The 27,116-nt window shown below is 42.9% G+C and overlaps 1 protein-coding gene across 5 annotated transcripts in view; it reads right to left on the bottom strand.

Moving 5' to 3' along the window:
- The window catches only part of ILDR1 (immunoglobulin like domain containing receptor 1), a 44,963-nt gene extending 23,245 nt beyond the window's left edge, over positions 1–21,718 (bottom strand). For all 5 annotated transcript variants that reach the window (XM_047791113.1, XM_047791121.1, XM_047791150.1 and 2 more), the window contains exons 1-5: positions 21,464–21,718; positions 8,076–8,246; positions 6,053–6,202; positions 2,118–2,237; positions 1,700–1,846 (exon numbers count right to left, since the gene is read on the bottom strand). In XM_047791113.1, the coding sequence (XP_047647069.1) occupies positions 1,700–1,846; positions 2,118–2,237; positions 6,053–6,202; positions 8,076–8,246; positions 21,464–21,518 (643 nt within the window). In that variant the 5' untranslated portion in view covers positions 21,519–21,718. The remainder of the gene's footprint in view (positions 1–1,699; positions 1,847–2,117; positions 2,238–6,052; positions 6,203–8,075; positions 8,247–21,463) is intronic.
- Between the last annotated feature and the right edge of the window lie 5,398 nt (positions 21,719–27,116).

The raw sequence follows: 27,116 nt of genomic DNA, 5'->3' as shown, positions 1-27,116 counted from the left end.
GTTTCTCTCATCTCAATCCGCATATTACTACTCCAATGACAGCAACTTCTCCTTCTCTGGGGCATCTCTCCCAGAGGCCCCCGAAAGGTAGGAAGCTCCATGGCCCAATACAGAGTTCTCTATTTTTCTTCTCTCAAAAGGAGTTCACTGGTATCTCAGCCAATTCCATTAGTGAGCTATGAAAAGAGGTTGTGGCAGCCTCTCCTGTGGGAACTTCAGACACTCATAAGCCAGATGAGCACAAATGCAACACCGCACTGCTTCTGCAGTATACCAGCTGTGGGACTCCTGACCTTTAATCTCCTCATTATTAAATAATGATGATACCTGCCTTCTAGGGTTGTGAGGATTCAAAAGGGAAACATATGCAAAGAGTCCACACATACCAGACATCCAATACAAGTTAGTTCTCTTTTCCTGTAAGACAGCAACCTCAGAACATAGGCTTGAAACCAGACTGTTGACCTTCTTGATATTGTAGATTAGGTTTTATTTCTATCTTAAGGGCCCATTCTTTATGTTTTCTTTTTAAAAGTTTCCTTTCAAATGGACTGGAAGGAGAAGAGTGATGATAGCTGGGTGCTCAGACTACATTTTCCTGAATTTCTCAAATTTTCTACAATGTGAAACTTTACTTACATCATCAGGAAAATGAAATGTGGTTTCAAAAACACAAAAACCCCATTTAAAGCTGTGGCGTCTGCTCCATCTATTTTAGTCAGAAAAGATCTTTGTAGAATAATTTTTTTCTTTTGCCCTCCCCATGTATTCTATAGCCCGATCTTTTAGGGCATGTCATAATTCTGTTTTAAAAAGTCAGATTTCAGCCCAAAGAAATGTCATACTAGAGCAAGACCTTCTTCTGTTCCCACTTTCCTTTGTCTGAAACAGAGTCCCCAGTCTAGTAGCTTTGCATCACCTGTGAACTTATGAGAAATACAAATTCTCAGACCCACCTAAGACTGATTAAATCAGAAACTCTGGAGATGGAGCTGACAATTAAGTTTCTTTTTGGGTCTTTTTAGAGCCGCACCTGGGGCATATGGAAGTTCCCAAGCTAGGGGTCGAATCAGAGTCACAACTGCCAGCCTATACTACAGCTCGTGGCAATGCTGGAACCTCAACCCACTGAGAGTGGCCAGGGATAGAACCCATATTCTCATGGATACTAGTTGGGTTCCTAACCACCTGAGCCACAACAGGAACTCCAGGGCTGGCATTTAAGTTTTAACAAGGCCTCCAGGAGATTCTTAAGTTTGAGAACCTTGTTCCAACACTTCTCTCTTCTGACCTCTTCTTTTCAAGTCCTCTCTAAGGAGTGGCCTTCTTGCTCATGGCTACCCACAAACCACTCCCTTCAGCCACCTCATGCCCAAACAATGTCAGTACTAGAAGCAAATACTGGAGCACAGGTATATCAGGGATGCCAAGGAAGAGCTATCAGTAGGCAGTGCCATCTGAAGGAGGCCTTAGGCAGGCTAGGATGTGAGCAGGCAGAGGTCCTCTCACTTGGTCCTGTAGCTTCCCTAAGCACCATTTTCTGAGCTGAAGCCAAAGACCTCTGAGCCTGTGATAGGAGGAGGGTGTGGAGGAGACCCAGGAAGAATGCAAGTTCTGACCTGGGCATGTGAAACGGATGTATCTGGGGCACCAGGCTCCTGCACTGCCCCACCCCCACTGCACATGCATCCCCTCTCACCTTCCTCGGGGCAGCAGCAGCGGGTGGGACAGCAGGGGCATCGGAGGTAGCAGCAGCAATACTGAGGACAACACTGGCACCAGCACACTCCAATCAGCAGGAGCAGGAGGAGGATGCCCAGGATGATGAAGATCACTGTCAGCCAGTCTGTGGGGGAGAAGCCCAGCAGGGATTGAACTACACAGGCAGGGGCATGCTTCAGGTGGACATTCTAGAGGTCTGATAAACACAGCTCTTGACCTACAGGTTAAGGTTGAGCAGTATACAGGTGAAAAAAAAAATTAGCTTAGGTAAAGGAATTTCAGAGGTGGGCAGCCGACAACAATAACCTAGTCTTGCTTGTTTCTGTTTTTGTTTTTTTCTGTATATAAAAGTGTCACAGTGGGTTGGCCAAATAGAAGGCTCCAGCAGCACTTACGCAGGACAATGAGCTTCACTTCCTTATCTGGGTCTCCTGACGTGTCCCCCGGAGCCTCAATGGTGCAATAATACACTCCATGGTCCCACCACATCACTTCATTAATCACAAGATCTGCTCCTGCAAGGAGGGAGGGGAAAATGCCAGTGGTTAAAGGAGAGAGCACTGGTTTCTAACTTGTGGTAGCTTCAAGACCCCAGCATTGTCCTTCCACATCCTAAGAGAGCTTCTCATAGTTCAGAGGAAGGCCTCAATTCCTTCGCGACCTCCTTCTTTCTCCAAAAAAATATAAAGGTGATAGAAATGACCATTCATTGAGCCCTTCTAGAAACCTTGAAAGGATTTTGGATACATCACCTCATTTATTTTCCCCCCAAAACTCTCTAAGTGGGTGAGGTACAGATACTAGCTATCTCTCAGAGTCTATTCTCCCTTTCTCTCATGGTTCTAGAATTTCTGGTCATGTACATGGCCATGCAGAATAAAGTCAGTATTTCCCATCCTCTCTTACAGATGAACATGGACGCGTGACTGAGTTCTGATGGAGAGAATGTAAGCAGAAGTGTCACCTGATGACTCCCAGGAACTTTACTAAAAACCATTTGGGGATTCCTTTGCCCTTTTCTTCTTCATCTCTTCTTGTACTCTGTTATCTGGAAGGCAAATGTGATGGCTGCCATCTTGGACTATGAGGAAGGAGATGACATTCTTGGTGAGCTGGAAGGAGCTTGGGTCCCTGAGGACTTAATGGAACAGAGCCACCACAGTAGTTCTGGTCTGTCTACTTTCAAATTTATACACAAGAAGAAAAAACTTCTTTATGAAGTCGATAATATTTTTGGCTTTTGCTTACTTGCAATCAAACTTAATCCTGATAAGGTGGGTAGGATGATTAGCTGCATTTCAGATGAGGAAACAAAACTAGAGGAAGCTAGAAGAGAGAGAGAGGCATCAGAGGTAGGTTCAAATATATGTCTCTGCCTCAAAACAGTGCCCTTAGCTCCTAAGTTCTAATGATCTCCAAACTGGGTGGAAAACTCCACAGTCTGGATTCCTCACCAGCTGTGGATACACACTTCTGAATCTTGAAGCGACAGGGGAAATGAACTTGAATAAGTAAGAATGAAATGCCAATATCCTTTTTTATTGAAGTATGGCTGATTTAAAATATCATGTTAGTTTCAAGTGTACAGTGCAGCAATTCAGTTTATATATATATAAAAAACTTTTAGATTTTTTTTTGGATTCTCTTCCATTGTAGGTTATTATAAAATATTTAGTTCCCTGTGCCATACAGTAGGTTCTTGCTGGTTATCTGTTTTATATACAGTAGTGTGTATATGTTGTTTCCAACTTCCTAATGTATCCACTTTGGTAACCATAAGTTTGTTTTCTATGTCTGTGAGTCTCTTTCTGTTCTGGAAATAAGTTCATTTTGTTTGCATCTTTTTTTTTTTTTTAAGATTCCACATGTAAGCAATGTCATATGATATTTATCTTTGTCTGGCTTACTTCGCTTCGTATGGTAATCTCTAGGTCCATCCATGTTACTGCAAATGGCATTATTTCATTCTATGTTATGAAAACTTAGGAGTAAATGTTACTCAAGAAAAGAATTTCAGTTCTTGTGAGCCCTAAGCGGTGTGCTACCCCATTAATATAGATGAATGTTAAGTTCATGCTCAGTAAATGCAACAAGTGTTCACTAAAGACGTTTTGTGGGTCTAGCATAATGTCAGACTCTGTGGAAGATCAAATAAGACCTGTTTCTGTCCCCAAAGGGCTTAAAGTTCAGTCAAAGACATGGCAGGCAGGGTCAGGGCAACCTCTATGTCCATGTGTTTCAGCTACAGTTAGTACCAGGGACATCTTCAAATTCTTATAGATCTTAGCATTACAGACTTGCTCCTGCTTGGTTAGCAGTCATAGCTGCAATTCCTTATTATCTGTTTGTCAAGAAATATTTATTGAGGAAATGAAACAAACATGCGAGGTCACGCACCACTGGAGATAACTTCGACTTCTGTTTCCTTCTCTTTCTACGTCAATCCCTACCATTTTTTCCTACCCATGATTTTCCAAACCCACTGCCCTTCTCAGAAACAAGCTTCCCCTCAACCTGGAAGAATGGTGAAAGTGCTCTGGGGGAAGTTCTCCCTCCAAGGTTAAAGTGTATTATATAAATCTGCCCCAATTTTTATTAGAGGCATAAAGATTATTTAGGGATGTCAGAGTAATGAGGACATTCAGATATGTTAATATTTTAAATGATTCAAGAACTGATTTCACAGGATCATCTCAAATGATGCAAACCCAGGTATAAAAGTATCAGAAAACAAGGGCTCCAAGAAGTCACAACAAGCCTGGAGGTAGAAATTTAAACCAAAGGGAAATACCACTTTCCCATGGGAGTAAGAAGGAGACAGGCTTTGACCAAAAGGTGGTTGAAAGTAGAGGTAGTAGACAATGCTGCTCAAAATTAGAAATAACAACCAAAAAAAAGACAGAAACTCAGGGACTATCACCTAAGGGGACTTTTATCCTTCAAAAACTGTAAAGGAGACTTGCTAATTAAAGAGACTGTAAACTTTGGGGTTGGATCAGAGCTAATTCTGTGCATTCTGGAAACAGCAGAGCTACCCTGAACTTCTGAGGATGTACCTAGCGACTTGAAAAGGACAGATGTTCCCTAAGGCCAAGAGTTCAAGGGCTACCTGGGGAAAATCAGAGGTTGAATGTCAAAGGATCAGATTTTACAGCCAAAGTGTTATACACACAACTGGAAAATAGTTTTAAACTGGGTCGATCTACCTCTAAACAGTTTAGAATATTCTCCAATTTCCTCACATTGTTGTTAAGGGTACCCTTAGAGCCCTGCTTGGTGTATTCTCCTCCTCCCCTTTTCTTTCACTTTTAACCAGAAAATATTTGCCTAACACTGCACATAAAGCTCAGTGAAACAGGTTCTGAATTCCATACCGATACCCCACTGCAACAGTCCTGGATTACAAGACTGTTGTAATTACTGACACCCATTCAAAAGTGTGCTTCATAACTAAATTTCACTGCATACTTAGTGTTTGCCAAATGCTTTATACATATCAGCTCACTGAATCCTCCACAACATAGGTACTACTACGGCAAGTCCCATCTTACAGAAATTGAGGCTAAAAAAATGGAAGGGACTTGCCCAAGTTCACACACCCTATAAGTGCAAAACAGGGACCACACCTGAGTCTGACTCCGGAGCCAGGGCTGACCGCTCTTCCCTGGACCTCCACAAACAGTTGATAGGCTTGAGACATAGCTCTCAGTTAATCACAGTTGATACTTGCTTCAGTGTGGGAGCCAAAGACCACTATGCCCATCTCTCAGGTGAGGTGGCAGAGGCCAAGGAAAATACCAGATCTGCCACGGTCACTAAGCAAAGGAGTGGAAGCATAGGGACACTCACCCCCGTTTTTTGCTTCCAAGCCCAATGCTCTTTCCTCAACTGATGGAGGGTGATGGTCACAAAGTGACCATCTACTTAGAAGCCCCTAATTCTTTAGATTTGGGCAACAGGACTAACCAGAGGGGAATGCAGGGGCCTGGGGTTTGAGAAGACCCTGAGAGCAATTTGTGGAAGGAATCGAGGTACTTTGAGCCCCATGTTAGCCCTGAATCTCAGGAAAGCAAAGGAACCCATCCATTCCCAGACTTTTGGCCAAAGTTGTAGGACATCCTCTTGTCTACGACCAACTTCCACGGCAGTGCTGACTTCAGATGGGGCAGCACATTTGGTGTATCTGGCACTTTCTTCAAACAATGAAAGTGACCAAGTAGACCATCAGGCAGCAGAAAAAAAGGGAAATCCCCACAATGACTCAGCCAGCTAGGCCTGGTGTCTGCACATCTCCCCACCCCCAGTTCCCTGCTGCCTCCTCCACACTCACGGTTCTGGATGGTGATCTTGCGCTGCCGGTAATCCACCCCCAGCACGGGCTCATTCTGCCCCCGCCTCTGGGCCACAATTCGGACCTCCCGCTGGCTGTCATTGCAGTCATTGGATGGGTCCTGGCCCAGGGATAAAGACGCCTGGTACGCTGAGGAGAGAGGACACACCCAAGTCACATCACCCAGCAGGGGGAATTCCCGTGAAGAAAGGTGCCCTTATGGGGCCCTGGAGCAGTGAAGCTTTATCAGTTGATCCTAAGCCTATGCATCCCCTAGAAATCTTTTTTTTTTTTTTTAATGGGCTGTACCCTAGGCATATGGAGGTCCCCAGCCTAGGGGTCCAATCAGCTATAGCCACTTGCCTACACCACAGCCACAGCCACGCAGGTCCAAGCCACATCTGCAACCTATACCACAGCTCATGGCAACGCTGGATCCTTAACCCACTGAGCGAGGCCAGGGATCGAACCTGTGTCCTTATGGATGTCAGTCAGATTCGTTTCCGCAGAGCCATGTCGGGAACTCCTGGAAACCTTGTTAAACATGAAGATTCTGGTTCTGCAGGTCTGGAGTGGAGATTTGAGATTCTGCATCTCTAACGGTGAAGCCAATGATGCAGACTCTGAGCAGTAAGACTCCAGACCCCTCTCACAGGCCATCATTTCCAAATCTTGACCATACCCCCATCTCCCACCCCAATTTCCCTTGCCTCACTTTCAAAATCAACACAGAATCTTCTCCCAAAGGGTTCATCCACTTGTCCTTACAATAAAAGTTTTGAGAGCCATTAAATCTGCTGGTGACAAATGCCCACCACCTAGTCCCTCTGAACTTCCCACCTAATCCATGCATTTTAAGAGTAACTCCTTGAGGAAACCTCAATTTAGAGAGGGGCCATCTGGGGACAATGGTGGCTCAGTGGGTGACTCAGATAGTTAGGTTTTTGAGTTGATATTATAAGATATTAGACTGGGCTAAAAAGGTAGAGTTAATGCCTCCCCCTCCTTTTCCACATCTCAGGAAACTCAGTTCCTTCCTGTGACAGAGTATCATTTCTAGTCTCAAAACTCCTACAATGTTAATTGACCCAGGCTGGCAGGGGACATCTGGGTTCCTCTGTTCCTTGAGAGAGGCAGAGGTGGGTGGCGAGGGGAAGAGCTTTGGTTCCAGGGAGCAGAACTGATATGAGTGGGGCAGTTGTTACTGAGAGATATGACTTGGCTAAATGCAAGGGGAGTTGCCCGGCACTCAGAGATGTCCAACAATGAATGGCTGCTTGTGGCCAGCAAGCTCTCCATCACTGAGAGTGTTTTGCCAGCAGAAGAATGACCACAGGAAGGTTGGCCACAGAAGGGAATGTGGTAGTGGGCAGGAGATTCACAAATGACCCCTCTTCATGCATCCTGGGCAGCATAGGGGTCTTTCTGTCTACATTCTAAGGTGTAGGTGGTGATGGCAGGCAGATCTACATCCTCATCTTAACTCCCTGGTGGACAACGGGGAATGAACTAGGAGGCAGGACTTGCTCTGCCTTTTGCTTAATGTCTGAGCCACCTTAAGCCTTTTTAGAACAAGGTAAGACATAAATTTTGAAATAAATAAAATAGGGAGTTCCTTTCAAGGCTCAGGGATTAATGAACCCAACTAGGATCGATGAGGATGCAGGTTTGATCCCTGGCCTTGCTTGGTGGGTTGGGGATCTGGCGTTGCCATGAGCTGTGGTGTAGGTTGCAGACTCAGCCACAGCTGTAGCTCCAATTCGACCCCTAGCCTGGGAACTTCCATATGCTGTAGGTTCAGCCCTAAAATGCAAAATAAATAAATAAATAAGTAAATAAATAAATAAATAAAGTGATCCCGAACAAGTTACTTGGTCTACCTGGCTTCAGTTTATCTATACAATGAGGGGACTGCATTAAGTGATGTTTCTGACTTCTCACCGTAGGAATCTGTGATGTTAAATAATTCCTATACCCTAAGGGCAGTACTTCACAGAGGGACCAGGGGGCGGGGAGCACTCACATGCAGAGTAGTAATCAAAGATGGGGTCCTTGCAGAAGGACTTGAAGCGCCACGTCACCACCACATCCTGGAGCTGGGCAGAAGTGGTGTAGTCACATTTGAGGATGACGGAGGCAAACAGGGTGACATAGCGCTCTGTGTGCTGGACTGTCACCAGCAAAGACAGGCACCCTGCAGCCAAGAGCAGAAGAATGTGCTGAAGGCAGACCAGGTCTCTAAGGGGTGACCCACTTCTATTTATGCGGCCATAAAAGCAATGCACACAAGCAAACACACTGCCTGACTGGCTGGGAGCAGCTCACAGGTGGTCTGTGTTCTTCCCTAGCCTGGGCAGGGTGCGAGTGGGAACTGCAGACACCCTGGGGAAATGGAAATGGAGGAGGAGTAGAGCAAAGACTATGGCTCCCAAGTTTCTCACAGCTCACAGGCAGTGATAACACATCCAACAATAAAGAGATGATTAAAAGAAGGCCATATATGTACTGGAGTGACTTTGCTAATATACATACTCTTTAATGTCACTCTCTTTTTAAAATGTTTTCCCACTTCCCTAAGGATAAAGTTCAACCTCTGTTCCCTGGCCTAGGAGGCCAGTCAGGTCTGTCTTCAGCCTTCCTGCAGGCCATCCCCCTTCATGCCCCACCCCCTCCCCGGCTTCGGCCTCTCTGAACCTGCCCGAGTCCTTCCTGTGCTAGGATCACTGTCTCCTCCAGGTCCTCCCACATGTAGATCTCAGCCAGAGCTCTCCCCCCCCCCCGCCCGTCACCAGCAACCACTCGACTCCCTTCACCAGGCTAAGTACTATTTATTCCTTGAGTCTTCAGCTGCACCCTCACCTCCTCAAGAAGCCTTCTTTGACTGCAAGCCAAGGAGCAGGGCTCCTTTTGTGTTCCCAAAGTGCCTTATCCTACACCCAGACAGTGCTTTCCCTACTTCTTGGGGGTGGCTTGTCTACTGTAGCGTCTGAGAAGACCTACAGGATTTGCCTCTGACTCACTATTCAAACACAAGAGCCTCATACTGTGCCTATCACTTCTTTTGCACCCAACAAATGTTTGCTGAATATATGATGGAACGAATGACCAAGAATACATTAAACAGCAGAACTGGCAGTACAAGTGGTCAACAATATAAGCATAAAGTAAATAAAACAAAAATGATCAGACTGTGACAAATTTTATCAAGAAAGACTTGAAGGAATTAAGAATTTTTCTTTCTTTCTTTCTTTCTTTTTTTTTTTTTTTTAACTTTCTCCCCTTACCTCCAAGTCTGCAGATACACTTAAAGCTCTAGGTCTGTGTTGATGAGGAACGAGGTAGCACAGACATGTCAGGTGGGACTTTGATATGGTCAAAGGTCCACACATAGCCAGCATCTTCGAATGTTCCTGTGTCAATATGGATTCTAGGCCAAGTTATAGGGAGTCCAGTGTAGAGCAGCAGTACTCAAACTTGAGCATGCACCACCAGGAGTACTCAAGCCAGCCCACACATCACTATCAGTAGGAGTTTCTTTTTTTGTCTTTTTGCCATTTCTTGGGCCGCTCCCGCAGCATATGGAGGTTCCCAGGCTAGGGGTCGAATAGGAGCTGTAGCCACTGGCCTATGCCAGAGCCACAGCAATGTGGGATCCAAGCCGTGTCTGTGACCTACACCACAGCTCACGGCAATGCCAGATCCTTAACCCACTGAGCAAGGCCAGGGATCAAACCAGCAACCTCATGATTCCTAGTCGGATTCATTAACCACTGTGCCACGACGGGAACTCCTGTCTGCAGGAGTTCCTAATTGAGTAGGGCTTGGATGGGACTCAAGAACTTAAATTTCTACCAAATTTCCAGGAGACACTGCTACTACAGCTCTGGGCACCATTCTTTGAGAACCACTGGTGTAGACTAGCTAAAAGACAAACAAACAAGCAAACAAATCTAGGCTTTGGACTCAGATACAACTGGGTTCAAATCATACTTTACTACTTACTTGGACACTGGACAAGTTACTTACTCTCTCTGAGCTTGTGGTTCATCAGCAATGAATGCAGACTGTCATAGTACTAAGCTTACAAGGTCCCTGCAAGCAAGAGTTCAATGAGATAATCCACTTGACATGGTGCCTGGCATGGTGCGGAAACATACACCGCCACGTTAGTGTCAGCATATGAGTCCCTTTCCCATTTTCTCTTATTATGAGAACCCAGGAGAAATGGGTTCAAGCTGGGATTTCCTCCAATAGAGTTCTCAGGTAGAGCTGCCTTGATTTTGACTGAGTTATTCCCAAAAACAAAACAAATACAGTCACCTTCTTACAGAGCAGCTAGATGGGATTAGCCTAAATGGCCAGAGCCACATGGTTCCGAGTCCTGCCTCACCATCTAAGCAAAATGCACATAAGACAGTCCACTATGGTTTATGATGGGTAGTGGTACCCATTTTTCTCACATCCATGGAGAGAGCGAGCAGGATGTTGCTCAGGACCAGCTCTGATCCCCAGAAATGGCCTGAGCTATCTCCAGGGCTGGGCTTTAAGGAGGATATGCCAGTGCCCGTTATGCTAGAGAGAAGGTCTGCAGAAGCATGGGGAGACCTCTTGGTGAGGCAGATGTCACAGAAGGACGAGATTTAAGCTAAACCTTAAAACCCAGGTAGGATTAAGATTATAGGTGAAATACAGGGAGAGGGCAGAGAAACTCATTGTTTCAGGATGGAAGAAAGGAGAGAGCAAAGGCCCTGATCAGGAAAGAGCAGTTACCTGGGGTCACCTGGAGGGAAGCAATCCAGTTGGTACCTCCTCTTTCTTCATGGGAGATAGAGGATAAAAAAGGTGAGCTGAGTGGGAAGTGGGGAGATGGGGTGGAGTGTAACTCCAGCATCAATTTCTAGTTAATGGATAATCACTGAAGGCTTTTCTGAAGAAGACTAAGGTGAAAGTGGTGTTTTTAGGAAGATGGATGACTTCCTTATTTAGCTGTGAATGTAAAAACAACATCATTTTGAAAATAAGCCTTGAGGAGTTTTGGGAAAAGTAGCTGTTCTCTCTACTAACTGTAGGATTCCTGGAAATCAATCCAATCAGAATGGAAGAGCCAATGACTACCATCTCAAGCCTAACATGGATTATTTCATCATCTGATTTTTAATTTTTGCTTTTCTATTCTCACTACTCCTTTTTTTTTTTTTTTTTTTTTTGCAGAACTGACCTGAAATAGACCTTGGGGTTTTCACCCAACACAGCTTTCACTGAACAGCAGAAGCAGCTACAGGTAATATCTGACAGTGAATAGGATGGCACTATCAATAATAGATTATTTTGTTCAATAATGTGTATAGATTGGACTAGAAATAAAAATACTGACTTGTAGTCTAAACAAAATCCCAGGTTCACAAAACATTTTCAAATATTTTCTTTTAATCACTAAATATGATCCCTGGGAGGATACAGGTTGTGCTGTTGCCTGGACAGTGAATCTGAGATTGCAAAAGTAAGTGGTTTATCATTTTCTAAGGGGGTCAGAGTCAAGACTCTGCCCAGCTACTCTTTAAATAAAGGACAATGTTTGGTATTCATTAGCTTGCAAATAATCAGAGCATGGGGCCAGACTACATGACCAATAATTAATATACAATGGGCAGTAGTGAACTATAAAGAACTATATGTTCTTTATTTTGCTGAATGGTAATTTGACACAAATAGGAGTTTATTCAAAGGACCCTGGTAAACATTATTTGTGTACAGGTGGGATAGGTGCAGGGAGGTAGCAAGGTTTTGCTGGGAGTCAGAAGAGGGTGTTTCGTTGGAGCCAGAAGTTGTTCTGGGGTAGCTTTGAAAATGGCTGAATCTGACACCCTGAGGGGGGAATAAGGGAACAAGGGTGATCACGTTCATTACCAAATGCTCACTGAGCTCCCCTTCCGTGAATCTCTTATCGTGGACAAACCACACGTGGAGTGACATGACTCACCTTTACCAACATCAGCACTGGCTTGGCTGCCTGGGTGCTACTTTTTTATCCTCTCTTCAATTTCATCCCTCAAGCCAATTTCAAGCTTTGAAAAATGCCAGGTTCTCACATAGTTGACCATATGGAGCTCACTCACACTCTCTCCAAGGGTCTGCTATCCGTATAGCATCCTGCACAGCTCCCAGACCTTCACCCCCTTCCCTCTGCCCCCACTCCCCACATGGAGAGCAGGGGAGAGCAAACATTTCTCCCTCCTTCTCAGCTGTTGCTCTGCATCCCAGTATCTACTGTGTGCCAGGTGATGTACATACGTTGTCCCTAACAGGGTGGGGTCAGCCTTGCTCACATATGTGAGCAAAAATTCAGCGACTATATTAAGCCAAACCCTCTCAGCTTCAGGATTTGAACTTGGGTCTTGCTCACACCAAAACCTAATCTTTCCCCAGCAGGCAAGCCTGACCTTCCAAGTAGAAGTCAGGCCCTAGACCCTCAAAAGCCAAGAGTAATTTCCAAATCAAGAGGAAGATAAGGGAAGTAGCAAGACAGCCCATCTCTGAGGCAGAAACCTCCCACCTTTCTTTTCCTTTAGCCTCTAATTTCTCATGAAACTAATCACATTGGGCATGCACACTACTAAGCAGGTAAGGTTTTTAAGAAGATACTAAGGAAAGCAGAATCTGAGCAGAAGATATGACTAGATTCCAAAAGACAAATATTCTGTTTGTGTATGTCCTGGTTGCATCTTTACTCCTTTAAATTTAGTACTATGAGTTCGCAAATTCTTAAGTTGTCTTTCTATTCTCAAATTCCCTTCATCCTGTGGCATCTCCTTTTCCCCAATTCATTACCAATTTTCTATTTGTATTTATCATTTTCTCTTGAAAACTTTAATTCTGGAGACTGACCTTCTGAGTTCAAATTCTGCTTCCACTCCCTCACTAGCTAAAAGACATGATGAGTTATTTCCAAACCACAGTTGCTTCTTTATATGCAAAACTGGGGTGATGATAATATATGCCTGATCAGATAAAGTGAGGATTAAATGAAAAATATGCCCAGCATTTAGCAAAGAGCCCCGGCACATAATAGACACTCAATAACCATTAGCTGGTATTCGTACCACTTGTTCCTATTTGGCTACTGTAAGAGACTGAGATCAACTGAGAACAGCACGTAAAAGCATTTTGAAAGAATTAAAATGATACAAATGTCAGCTATCCTTACTACCTTCTCCTAGCAAAATGAGTTAGTGCATAAACACTTTTAAGGCTGTCTTACCTGGCAAACCCGTTCACAGTTTGTCTCCTCTGTGAAAGAGGAAGGGAGATCTGTCCTTTAAGGGTAGAAAGGTAACTTCAGATGAGATAACAGAGCTCATGGGAAGGAGGGAAGGGGGAAGGGGATTCTCTCTTTCCCGCCATGAGGTACTTTCCAAGACTACGCTGCTGTGCAGAGTGGGGACTACCATCCAGTTAACGTGGAAAGAAAATATACCAGTGAAACAAGAGCATCTTACAACTAAATGCCATGTGTTCCCAAATGGATGCAGATCTTTGTACCTTGATTTAATGAGTCCGTCTTCCCTGTGCAGCATCAGAGTGGGCAAGATATTTCTAGAACATATTATCCATACAGCATAGGAATATAGGTACAAAAGTTTTTTTTTTCCCTAAGAATCATTTTCAGCAGACTCGATGGCATTTCCCCTCCTTTCCATATGAGGGGGCTTGCTTGGAATAGAGTGGCCAGCAGGGAGGGAGGGAGGGAGAGCAAGGTGTTTCCTGGCAAGAGGCAGGGGTCTAATGCCACCTCGATGGAAGATCTCGATTCCTGTTTTTCAGGCACTGGGGCACTTCTGCTCCACTAAAGCAGGTTAACAAAAAGTACACAGGTTTAATCCTATCAGAGTTTATGTCAAGGCAACCTATCTCCCCAAGTATATTTACCATTGCTACTTGCTACTTTTCCTTAGATAACAGTGCAAACAGGAAAGGAATCAAGAAGAGGGCCTGGCAAGGCATGGACAAGAAGTAAGGGATTGAGAAAGTTAGCAGAGCAGAAAAGGGGAGAAAGAAGCGGGTTGGGACAGGGGAAGAATTATGTCTAGGTATTACATGTTTGACAAAGGTCTGGGTGTGCTACTTAACAGTGCTAAAGCTTGGAGTGGCAGAAGCCTAGGCGACCCTGGGGAGGAAACTAGTTACTCGTGAGCACTTAGATGTTGGTTGGTATGGTACTGGGGGCTTTATTATGCAGCATCTCATTTAACCCTGGCAAAACCCATGAGATCAGTTTTATTTTCATCTCAATTTCATTGGTGAGGAAAATCCTCATGGAGGTTAAGTAAGTGGTTTGAAGCCACACAGCTAGCAAATAGCAGAACTAGATTTAAGCTTATACCTCAAAAATCCTACAGTTTCCAGTGTGCCACCTGCCTTCTGGATAAATTTCCTAATAGTGGAGGTTTAGCCCTTTAAGGGATATTCACAAATTGAAGGGACATTTACAAGTTTATTTTAACCATTTGTATAGAAACCCCCTTATTACTTACAAATATAAAATAAATAATAAGAAACTTCAAACAATACAGAAGGGTATAAAGTAAAAAGTTCCTCCTTGCTCACCACAAATTCCATTCTCCAGAGAGACCACTGTTGATAATTTGGTGTATATCCTCCACATCCTTTCCTAAGCTATTATTAATTAATTAATTAATTTATTAATTTATTTTTGTCTTTTTGCCGTTTCTAGGGTCGCTCCTGAGGCATATGGAGGTTCCCAGGCTAGGGGTCTAATTGGAGCTGTAGCCGCTGGCCTACACCAGAGCCACAGCAACACAGGATCCAAACCGCGTCTGCAACCTACACCACAGCTCATGGCAACACCAGATCCTTAACCCACTGAGCAAGGCCAGGGATCGAACCCTCAACCTCATGGTTCCTAGCCGGATTTGTTAACCACTGAGCCACGATGGGAACTCCTCCTAAGCTATTTTTATTTTTATTTTTTTTTTTATTTTCCCACTGTACAGCAAGGGGGTCAGGTTATCCTTACATGTATACATTACAATTACATTTTTCCCCAAGCCTTTCATAAGCTATTTTAAAATTTACATACACTTACTTGAAACTTTGTTTTTTCTTCAAACTAATGAAAAATCACCATATTCTATATTAGTATACGTATAGCTAATTGTTCATGAAAATTCACTACATGGATAAACCATAATTTACTCATTTTTCTTTCCCTCCCTCTGTCCATCTTCCTTTCTTCCTTCTTTCTTTTCTTTCTTGTCTTTTTAGGGCCACACCTTGCTATATATGAAGTTCCCAGGCTAGGAGCTGAATCGGAGCTGCAGCTGAGGCCTACGCCACAGCCAGGCCAGATCTGAACTGCATCTGTGACCTACGCCACAGTTTGCAGCAAGGTTGGATCCTTAACCTACTGAGTGAGGCCAGGGATTGTTCGATGGATACTAGTTGGGTTCTTAATCCACTGAGTCACAGTGGGAACTCCTACTCATTTTTCCAATGATGAGCATTTAGGTTGTTTCTGATTTTTCACTGTTATAAACAATGCTGAAATAACCTGTTGAAATTAATATCTTTACATTATGAAATATCTTCACATGTATACTTTTATCTCAGTAGAATGTGTCTCTTAAAGTGAGATTGCTGGGCTAAAGGGGATGAGGCTTTTATACTTTAATATATAATTCGGGAAAGAAATTTACATTCCCATGAACGGTGTGCAACACTCCCATGTTTCACCACAGCAGGGGAAAATATCAATCATTCAAAATTTTTTGATAAACTACTAGGTGAAAAAAATAGCCTCTCAGGTGGTTTGAATTTGATATCCTTTGGTTATTAGGGGTACAGGACAACAAGACCTGATTGCGAGGCAGATTCTTGGGTTTTCCCAGAGTCGGTGGCTCGGGTCAGTGACTCATCTGTGTCCCCACATGCTAATCTCAGAGCATATGCAAATTTAAGTCTCACCAGAATGACAAATTTCTATGGGCCCTGGGCCTTCAGAGGCCACTCACTCATTTATCGAATACCTGCTATGAGCCAGGCACTGTTCTACATGAGGAGGGTGAAGTAGCTGATGAGAAAGACAAGGTCCCTGTACTGTTGGAACTTATACTCTTGGTGGGAAAGTTAACAGTAAAGAAGTAAACATATAAACAAGGGACTTCCGGTCATGCCTGAGCTTTACAGGAGCAGTCAGAAACTGCTAGAGCTTCGAGTAGCACATCCTACCACTGTATAATAAGGGACAAGACAGACACGCGGGTCAAAATCCTCCACATAGCTCTTCTTGGTTGTTTCAAAAACTAAATCAGGCCCCAAATCTAAATCTTCCTCCTCCAATACACATGGGGGCCTCTTCCCTACTTCCCAGCTCAGTGAATGGGCAAGACTGAAAACTAGGAATCATCCTTGACATCTCTTTCTCCCTCACTCTCCACATACAATCTATTATCAAATTGGGTTTATTTATTTCCTAAGTATTTCTGGAATATCTCTCTCCATCAGCACCACCACCCTAGCACAAGCTAACATCATGTCCGGCCTGGATACTGCCTCAGCTAACTAGTACCTGCACACACACAGCTTTTCCTCCATGTGGATTCCGCACTGCTATCAGTCTTCTAATTCTTTCTCCTTAATATTTCCAAAAGCTGTCTATTGTTCTTAGGATAAATACAAAGCCTCCTACCGTGATCCGTGAAACTGTGCATATCTGGTCCCACCACCCCAACCCCCACCTCATTTCCACCACACAGCTCATGACTTCCTCCTTTTAGTCATGTTGACATTCTTGCCACCCCTCATACTCACTGAGCTCCTATCCAGCAGCCTTGCGCCTGCTGTTCCTATAGCTTGGGATCATCACTCCTTGGCTTAACTCAAGCACCATTTCTCCAAGAAGGGCCTCCCAAAGGAGCAAAATCCACCTACTATATGCTCTTCTGGTACCTCATCTCTCTTTCTCATGGTCTGAATCATAGTTGTATTTCTACATTTGCTTGTATTTCCTTTAGACTATAAGCACCATGGGGACCAAAGCCATGTCTACTTTTGTTTCACAGCACATCTGGCACATGGTATACATTAAACATATGCTGAATAAAAGAACAAATAAATTGACACAAGATAGGCTGAGCTGCTTGGAAGAAATTTTAAGTGCTCGGAAAGAATGGAAAATAAATGGTTGAAGTTAGCCATGTGTACTATGGCTAGACAAAAAGCAAGGAAGAAGGGTGTGTGTTGATGGGAGAGGGGGTACAAGAGCATGTCCATAGCTACAGAAACAAGGTTGCCCAAATCAGTGAGGCCAGAATGAGTGAGCCTTGAATTCCAAAGAGCTTTAATCCATTCATAAACTATGGGGATCCAGTAGAGGTTCTTGGAAGATTAAAGTGAAGGTGGGAAAGAATAATCCAGGTAGGTTCACCTATCATCTGGGTAGAGGATGGCTGGAACCAGACAGAGAGGTAGCAGGCCTAGAGGCAAAGAGATGGATAAAATTCTGGGATTAAGCAACAGACCATGGTGATTAACTGGGTTTGGGAAATGCAGAAACCGTCAAATGCTTTCCTCTGACCTCACCTTACCCTAAGAGTTGTAGATTAGAAGATCCAGACCTGAGAACTAGAAAAAGACATGATCAGAGTCTTCTCAATTCTTAAAACACACAATTTTATTTCTCCCCTAAGGACTTCAAATAATGAAATAAGAGCATTAGGCCGAAAGAAACTCAGGCAGATGGTACAGTAATTACCAAGTATCTTATCTTACTGCATTGTCGTTGGGGCAAGATGTTTAATAATTAACATCTGGCTAGACATCCAGGAGGTGGTCAGTTTCTATTTCTACCAGGATTCAATCAGACAAACAAATGTGCTTCAATGGTAAGAAATAGGTGAAAGAGCAGTGGATGAAGAGTGAGGATGCCAGGGTTCCAGCCCTAGCTCTCAAGCCAATACCACTGTGTCAGCCTGAGACACATGACTTCCCTGGACACAGATCTCCACATCTGTATAACTGGCTGGGAAGGGAAGACAGAGACTGGGAGAGATTCCTCTTGAATTGGCAGAACACTGGGATTCTGGCAGGTATGTCCAGGAGCCTCAGGGGGGGGAAGGGAGGAGCTGAGCGGGCCCCGTGCCCTATCCACACCTACAGCCCCTCACCTGAGAAGCTCCACTTTACTATCTACTATATCAGGGACCAAGATGTCATTAGATCCCAACCTAGACCTCCTCCACCAAGGGAAAGCTATCTTATCTCTTGGGAGGCAGCTGATCTCCCAAAAAATGATAACATAAGTTGGTAGCTGTGTGGATCTATAAGGTAACATCACTCTGAGAGCTTCTTTAAAATTCACAAAAGCACAAAGACACACAACATTTTAGAATTTGAGGGGTGAACTAAACTTTCATTCCAGGAATAAACTTCAAGGTTGGAGGAAGGTAACCAGAGCTATTAGCCAATAATGCAGAGGGCTATAGGGGTTTACTTTAGCCTTATCTTAATGTTTTGTTTTAAGGGAGCAAGTATCACTTGTGTGATTAAAAACATCTATCCTTTTAAAGAAAAAAAAGTGGAGAATTACACACACAAAAACCCCTGTGACAACTGATCTCTCTGCAGCTTCAAACAAAAAGACTGTGGTAACTTCACAGGACTTCCTGACTTCAGAGGCTTTGTCAGAGGCCCCAAACCATACCAACTAGCCAGTACCCACATCTGAAGTAATCTCACTTACCGGCTCACACTTTGCAATTGCAGAAACCTGGATGCTAATCAGAAGGTTGGTTGCCTCTTCTTTAGAAAGAGAACAAGGAGATAGACCAAAATGAACATATTCTGGTGTAGCATTTTCCAAAGTTCGTACCTCAGTTTGTGGTGGATCTTGAGAAAATCAATTTACTGGACTTTTTCTATTTAAAACTGTTAATTTAGGGATTACCGTTTACGAATTTAAATGTTACTAAAATAATATTTGGTGTCATTTTGTTATTCTTTTATCTGACAATAGTAGCTGATGTTTGTGTGTGTACATTTTGTTCCCATTTTATAAATTTATATATGTGTGTAAATGTCACAATGTAAACTGTATTTTTCACTGGACTTAGGACTTTTCCGTGTTCAGCATTCTCTGGTTCTAAAATGTGTCACGCAAGTAGGCTTCCACTTAACCAATGCCATACGAACACAGAATTTTGTATTATTTGATCACTTTAGCAGCCTGGCTACTCACATTGCATGAATGGCTCATCGACACCTGAAGCTCCACTTTCTGAAATCCCTGTCCATTTAGCAATTTGCTTACTATAGGATTATACAATTTGGTTATAATCATTGTTTTTGAAAAATGTTCAATATTCTTCATAAAAATAGAACCGCTTTTACATGGATGCAACTAGAGATTCCCATACGAAGTAAGTCAGAAAGAGAAAGACAAATACCATATGAGGTCACTTATATGTGGAATCTAAAATATGGCACAGATGAACCTATCTACAGAACAGAAACAGACTCACAGACATGGAGAACAGAATTGTGGCTGCCAAGGGAGGAAGTGGGATGGACTGGGAGTTTGGGATAGTAGATGCAAACTATTACATTTAGTATGGATAAGCAACGAGGTCCTGCTGTATAGCAAGCACAGGGAACTATATCCAATCACTTGTGATAGAACATGATGGAAGGTACAAGGAGAAAAAGAACTTATATAAAATATGTATGACTGAGTCACTTTGCTACTCATCAGGAGTTGACAGAACATTGTAGATCAACTATAATACAAGTTTTTTTTAAAAAACAGAACAGCTTTTAAAACATTTTGCTGGTGATTCAAGGATTGGGGCTTATACTCTAATGAGATTTTTGTCTATAGGTTTCTTTTCTTATTCTGACCTGGCTGACTGCTGGCTCTAAAGTCCTAAATCTGAAGATGGGGTACAAAGGGGCAGAGATGGGGCTAGACCTCTATTTTCCTGAAAAGGCAGCTCAAGTGGCTTCAGAAATCCCTTGCTGCTATGGAGTTTGAGCTAAACACATGAGGCACAGGAAAAAAAGACTGTGCAAAGCTGTGGGATTTTTATGAATTTGTTTTCACAGTCTAGCCTGGTTATGGCTCTGGTGGAATTCACGGCACTTCAAGGTGAGGTTTAGTCTATTTCCTTGTGTATCATGAGTGTCCCATGTTCCGTCTCTGCTTCAGACAATTCATATAGGACCTATATCCTACAGAAAATGTGCTAAGTCAGAGGACCTTAGGGACACCAATTTTCCAGCTTTCCTAAACTTTTGCAATTCTCCCTCCCTTTTATTCCCAGCATTAAGCTTAAGTCATTGCAGAATCTTGTCTGAATGAGATTTAGTTACATATGAGCCATTTTCATGTCCTATCGAGCTTGTAATAATGGAATTCTGTCTGAACCTTCTTTTCACATTTTTTTCCTCAGAAAAATACAACACCCAAGTTGGTCTTATGAGCAAACCGAGCTGATCTCCCACAGACAACTTAAAGGTGGGAAGACAGCTATTTCTAAAAGAGGGAAGACAGAAAGGGAAAATCAAATAAAATGACAAAACTCCCAAGGGAACTCACACATTCTCATTTGCAAGGTTACACTTACATCTCAATTGAAAAGGGCTGAAAGAACCTGCATATTCTGTCAATCAGCTATCCCTCCCCACCTGGTTTCACTCTGGCAGATACACACTTCTGCCAAATTTCCAAGTGATAGACTGAGACACACAAAACGATGCTTCAAAGCAGACAGGGAATTGGCTTGGAGGTTAGGTGCATGAAGGACAGAGTCGGTGGATGGGCACCTGATGGAGAGAAAATGAGCAAGGGGGAAGTTAGGGAAGTGAGTTGGATACAAAGTAGAAAAGTGACACTGAACCTGCTTAGCAAAGAGCCTTATGCTGTGATCCTGTAAAATAAGTCTGAATCATACCAAACATTTATTCCATCATATGCTGAGGACACATTTCATGTCTCGGGAATAAAATTAATTCATTTCTGAGCCAGTGTGGTTGTCACCATATCTAAAGCCTATAGCATGTATCAGATGAAAGGGAAAAGTAATTAAGAATTCCAAAAGTGGTATTTCTACTTCTATCATTTCGCCTTAAGAGTCCAAGAAGCGCCTAAAAGTGTGCAGAAGGGTTTCTTCCTTAGCTGCACCTGTTTCGGAAGAGCCTGCGCTAATTAAAGAAGAAAACAACAGGTTCCCACAGGCAGAAACTCGATCCAGACCCCCCACCTCCTGGCATCCGCGCCAAGAGCCACCGGAGCGCGTCCCAGGCCTACGCTCCCAGCCTGCGGTCAGCTCTGCAAAACTAGGCAACAATGGCTTCCTCTCTCCTTAGGCCCAGGGAGGGACCCATTTTCGCAAGGCTCACCTGCAGGGAGCCAGGTGAAGAGAAGCAGCCAAGGTATGGGCAGCTCGGGGCCCATGCCAGCCCTCTTTGGCCCCTTCAGCTCAGGGACTCCAAGGGCGCTGTGTCTTTCTTCATCAGCGGCGGACCTGGACACCCCACTTTTTCAAGGAATCCCTCCGCTTTCCCCCACTCGGCGCCGCGCTGCGTGAGGACCAGCTGGGGTCCGCGGGCGGGTACCGCCTGATTCCTGCCCACCTGTGGCGCTCCCGTGGCTCCGCCTCCCGCACCGCGCGCCGCAGTTTCCTGCTCCGCCCCGACTCCGCCCGCGGCCACCTTCCCTACCTGCCGCCGCCCCCTCCCAGGCTGCCAGGTGATTCTCCTCACCCAAACGCGAAGCACCCCTTCCTGCCTATAAAGCCTGATACCATTTCCCCCACAAGTTCTCAGGAAATCTCACCTCTCGCAAATTTCTTCCCTTCTATTTGTAGAATTATGTGGATATAACTTTCTAGGGAGTGATTCCTGCTACATGTTTCCATTCACTTATATGTGCTTGGAAAACTCTTTTCTTCCCCACTAAAAGCACACTAGTAGGAAGTTTACACGTAATGTTTGTTCAGGTTTTCTAGAAACTAAAGATGTAGGATATGAACCAGAGAAATAAACTTAATTTTCCGCAATTATAAAAGAAACAGATGCTTATTACAGAAAAGTTAGAAAAATATAAATTAATGGAAATTTTAAAAACCCATAGTTAGGGATTGAATATTGGTTTATTCGTTTTTATAATTTGCAATCCTGCATGTTGCTCAGCAGTCCCACACAGACCTCAGCCTCCCAAGGTCAAAGATTCCACCAGGCCACCTAGGATGTAATCCCAGTCTCGCTTTCTTGAGAGGAACCCACAGGGAAGGGTAGAGAAAAAGAGAGGAGGAAGGCACATTTGCCTTCAGGAACAAGCCAACCAATGACATTAATTTGTAAAGTTACATGAACCCTGGCTAATATAAATAGACAGCAAGCTATTTCATACACCTCTCCCTCATCAGGGATTTCTCACTGTGCTCCCCATTCTGTAACAAACACAATTCCCCTTCCCCTCCCAGCCACTGCATTTTTCCTGAAGAAAATAATTATAAAGATGCATTAAACATGGTTTCTGTCCTCAGGAAGCTCTCATTCTGCCACTGACCTGAGAAATCAATACTGTTGTTCCTAAGTGTATCTCCTGTCTTTCTCTGCTGGGAATGGCCCTCTTCGCTTGGCACGCATCTCCCCTCCACCCAGAGGAGCATCCACATCCTGAATCTGATTGGTGGTTTCAACCCAGTCTCTTCTCTCCAAACCTCCTCTTCCCCTTCCACTCCTGGGTCTGGCCTCTGTTTCTCCAGTAAGGCCACTCCACTTTAAATGTTTTTCTTATAGCCTCTTCTAAAAGATAGGAAATAAAATCAGGAAGGCAGATGGCACAGTATGTTAAGAGTCTTTGGATCTTCTACAGTGGAATCCCAGTGCAGCAGCAGCAGTAGGATAAAATGTGAGTGAGGGGTGCTCCCCCAATGCCTTCCAGGGACCCTGCACATGCTCCCAAGAACACTGAATATGTTTGAGTGTTTGTGACCCTGAGGGATGTGTGTGGTTCCTGGCTTGAGAATTGTTCTAGGTGAATTTTCAATATCAGTTGAAATAAGTATGAGCCTTCTCCTTCCCACACATACCTCCCCTCAGCCCTTTCTTTGGTATTAAGGTCATTTTAATATTCACTGAAGCCAGCATTTCTCCACGTTTATTCCATGGAACAGTAGTTTCATAGAATGTTAATAAACAGTATATGGAAAAAGGGCTCTTTGATCAAATATATTCAAGAAATGCTGGGTTAAACTAAATGAGACATTTTTCAGGACCTATCAAACTCTTAGGGTGCTACTATACATTTGAACTTCCAAGGGAATATGTCATACAGCATTTCCTAGCATTATTTAACCACAAAATCCTTTTTTCTCATACATATCTTAGGGCAGATGTCCATGGAATACATTTGGGGAAATTCTGGTGGAGGGATAACTTAGAGACCTCTATAGGAATGAAAAAAATGACTTTAACAGAGGTTATTTAAAGTGTAGTAGAATTAGAAATTTTCCTTATGTTATCTTGGGAATAACTCATTCAACTGTATATCTACCTTGATTGATTCTCTTGGAATGAATGCTTAAATTAACTTTATGTGGTTCTCTGCACCTTTTTTTCTTCACCACCTATTATATATGACTTACCAAGTAATGTTCCAAGTGCTTTACATGCATCATCTCATTAAATTCTCACAATAACTGTATGAAACAAAAGCTATTATTATCAATCCCATTTTACAGATGTGGAAGCTGAGGAACAAAAGAAGTAACTTGTCCACAGTAACAAAACTAGTGAGGGAGTTGTGAGTCTAAGTGAGGCATTCTGATTCCAGACCTCATGCTCTTAGCTACTGTACCACCATACACCCTCACTGAGCTATGTTTGATCTATATTTACAGCTAGTTGACTCTATGACCCTGTACTAATGCAGTTTATTTCCAGATATGCCATTTAACTCCACACAAAGAAAAATTCCACTCCACTGCCATCAGCTCTCCCGGACCAGTCATTCTGCCAGCATGTGCCATTCATTCAATAAGGATTAGCTAAGAGTATACATTTGGCTCAGAACAACAAACAGTTTTTTCATTGCTAGATGTAAAAGTAGAAATCACTTGACCTTCTGATAGTGACTGAGACAAAAGTGTCCTCATCCACAAAACAATAATAGCTACCATCTATTAAACACTTTCATTGTACTAGGCACTACCTAAACACTTTTTGTGTTAACTTCAATAATTCTTTCAACAATACTATGAGGCAAGGATTATCATCATCCCCATTTTATAGCTGAGGAACTTGAGGCACAAAGATTCAGTTATTCATCCAGGGTCACCCAACTGGTAAGTAGCGGAGCTGAGATGCAAACTTAGGCAACTTGCCTTCAGAGCACACACCCTTAATTACTACCCTAGCCACACTGTGCTTCTTTGTGTTGACTGGTCCAGGCTCTAACCACAAAGTACTGAACCTATGATCTCACCATTTATAATCATACTTCCTGGTTGAAACCACATTCAGGAATGTTCTGAATATTGCATCTATATATACATGTGCATCTCTATTTAAGGACATTATGATGCTTGTACATCTATATGTGTATTTATCAAGAACGGAGGAAAGAAAAGAACACGTAAATTAAAATTATGCTTCAGGCACTTAAAGCTAAAGGAGGGCAAAAAACGAAAGTAGCTAATCATTTGGAGTATATCTTGTTCATCTTTATGTCTAGCGTATAGCACGGTGCCTGGCAAATAGGCAGTGCTCAATAAATATTTGTTGTGCTTTTTATTCTATAGTTTCTGGAGAAAGTGACATGGGATCTGGGTTTGCAAACGAAGAAGATTTTGCCAGAGTCATTCAAGCAAAGAGAGCAGCATGTCAACAATAATGGCACCAGGAAATGGCATAGCTGAATTTTAAACACTTGAGTTCTGCTAGAATATAAAGCAAGGAGGGGAGTGGTAGAAAAGTATATGAGAGAGCTAGCCAGAGTAAATAAAGGGCCTTGCATGACCAGCTGAGGAACTAAGACCACATGTAGTAGACAGTGGGGAGCCAGAGAAGGATTTTTAGCTGGGCGAGGCATGATCAGACTTGCATCTTAGAAAGAAAACTTGGCAGCAGTGAGAAGAATGGTAGGTGAGAAGTGAGATGAAAGTCAGGGAGACCAGTCAGGAAACTGTTACTATATTCAAGGTGGGAGATACTGAGGGCTTAAACCAGTCATTGGTATTGGCAGTGGAGAGAGGGAGTGCTTTGGCAGATATTTAGAATACACAATTGACAAGATTGGTGATAAATTAGATGCAGAAATTGAGAGAAGAATTTCTGACTGTCGAGCCTGGGTGGATGGTTTAAAGAACGTAGAAATATAAAGGTTTTGAATCACTTCAAACACTTTGAGGGAGTAGTGAATAATCCAAATGAAACACATATGGAAGTTGGACATCTTTATGAAGTACAATTGCTTTAATGAGGTTGGTAGGAGCTGCACACCTATATAGGGAGGTCTAGGTTAGTAGGAACTGGGAAGCCTTCTTGGTTAGTGGGATATAATAAGACAATTTATCTTGGAGTAGGGCTAAAGCAAGAGAGGGTAGAATCTAATAAAAGGAGTTTGAGAACAGATATGTTTATTATTACCACTCCTATTTAACATTTTATAACTAGTGTAATAAGAAAATAAAATTGGAGTTCCCGTCATGGCGCAGTGGTTAACGAATCCGACTAGGAACCATGAGGTTGCGGGTTCGGTCCCTGCCCTTGCTCAGTGGGTTAACGATCCGGTGTTGCCGTGAGCTGTGGTGTAGGTTGCAGATGCGGCTCGGATCCCGCGTTGCTGTGGCTCTGGCTTAGGCCGGTGGCTGCAGCTCCGATTAGACCCCTAGCCTGGGAACCTTCATATGCTGAGGGAGCGGCCCAAGAAATAGCAACAACAACAACAACAACAACAAAGACAAAAAAAAAAAAAGAAAAGAAAATTAAGAGCCTGAAAATAAAGACTAAAGATGTTGTTATTCACAGTATTATGATTATCTACACAGAATATTGAAGAGAATCTATAAATTATGTATAATAATAAGAAAGATTGCTGGAAACAAGGTCAATATATTAATATCACCTGTGTTTATATATACCAGCAACATCCATTTGGAAGATATGACTTTAAAATATACATTTGTAATAGCAATAAATCTATAAAGTAACTAAGAATAAATCTAACAATGTATGTGCAACAGCTTTATGGAGAAATTTGAAGAAACTTACTGAAGACATTTTTTTTAAAGATTTAAATAAATGCAAATATGTACCAGGTTTATGGATAAGAACGTGCAATATCATGAAGGATGCTAATATTTCCCCCAATTAATCAAATTCCATATATTTCTAACAAAATCCTGAAAAAAAAATCTCCCCAGGACTTCACAAACCATTTCTAAAATTAAATGGAAATCACAGAATGCTAAATAGCTAAATAATTTTCAAGAAAAATAAGGAGGAAGAGGGAAACTTGCCTTATCAAATGATAAAGCTAGAACAAATAAAACAGTGTGGCATTGGCATATAGATAGGTAAGTTAAGCATAAAAGAGATTCTGGAAATAGACACCCATATAGATAAGAACATAGTATATAACACAGATGACATTATAATGCAATAGCATAATCATAAACTATTCAATAAGTGATGATGGAACAACCAGTGCCTGCTGTGTTAAAAGATGTACCTTTTCTTCACACCTCATACAAAATTCCAAATTGTGTGATTTGATTAAAATCTAAATATTAACAGCAAAAGTTTCAAGTTTTTATAAGAAAACACACTGGAATGCCCACATCAGCCTAAATTCCTAAACAGAAAACAAAAAGAAAAATTCATTAAGACTGATACATAGGAGTTCCCATCGTGGCGCAGTGGTTAACGAATCCGACTAGGAGCCATGAGGTTGCGGGTTCGGTCCCTGCCCCTGTTCAGTGGGTTAACAATCCGGCGTTGCCGTGAGCTGTGGTGTAGGTCGCAGACGCGGCTCGGATCCCGCGTT

Source organism: Phacochoerus africanus, chromosome 1, assembly GCF_016906955.1.
Source record: "Phacochoerus africanus isolate WHEZ1 chromosome 1, ROS_Pafr_v1, whole genome shotgun sequence".
NCBI lineage: Eukaryota > Metazoa > Chordata > Mammalia > Artiodactyla > Suidae > Phacochoerus > Phacochoerus africanus.
The sequence above is the reverse complement of the archived record's forward strand: the minus strand, read 5'-3'. Positions and strand labels throughout refer to the sequence as shown.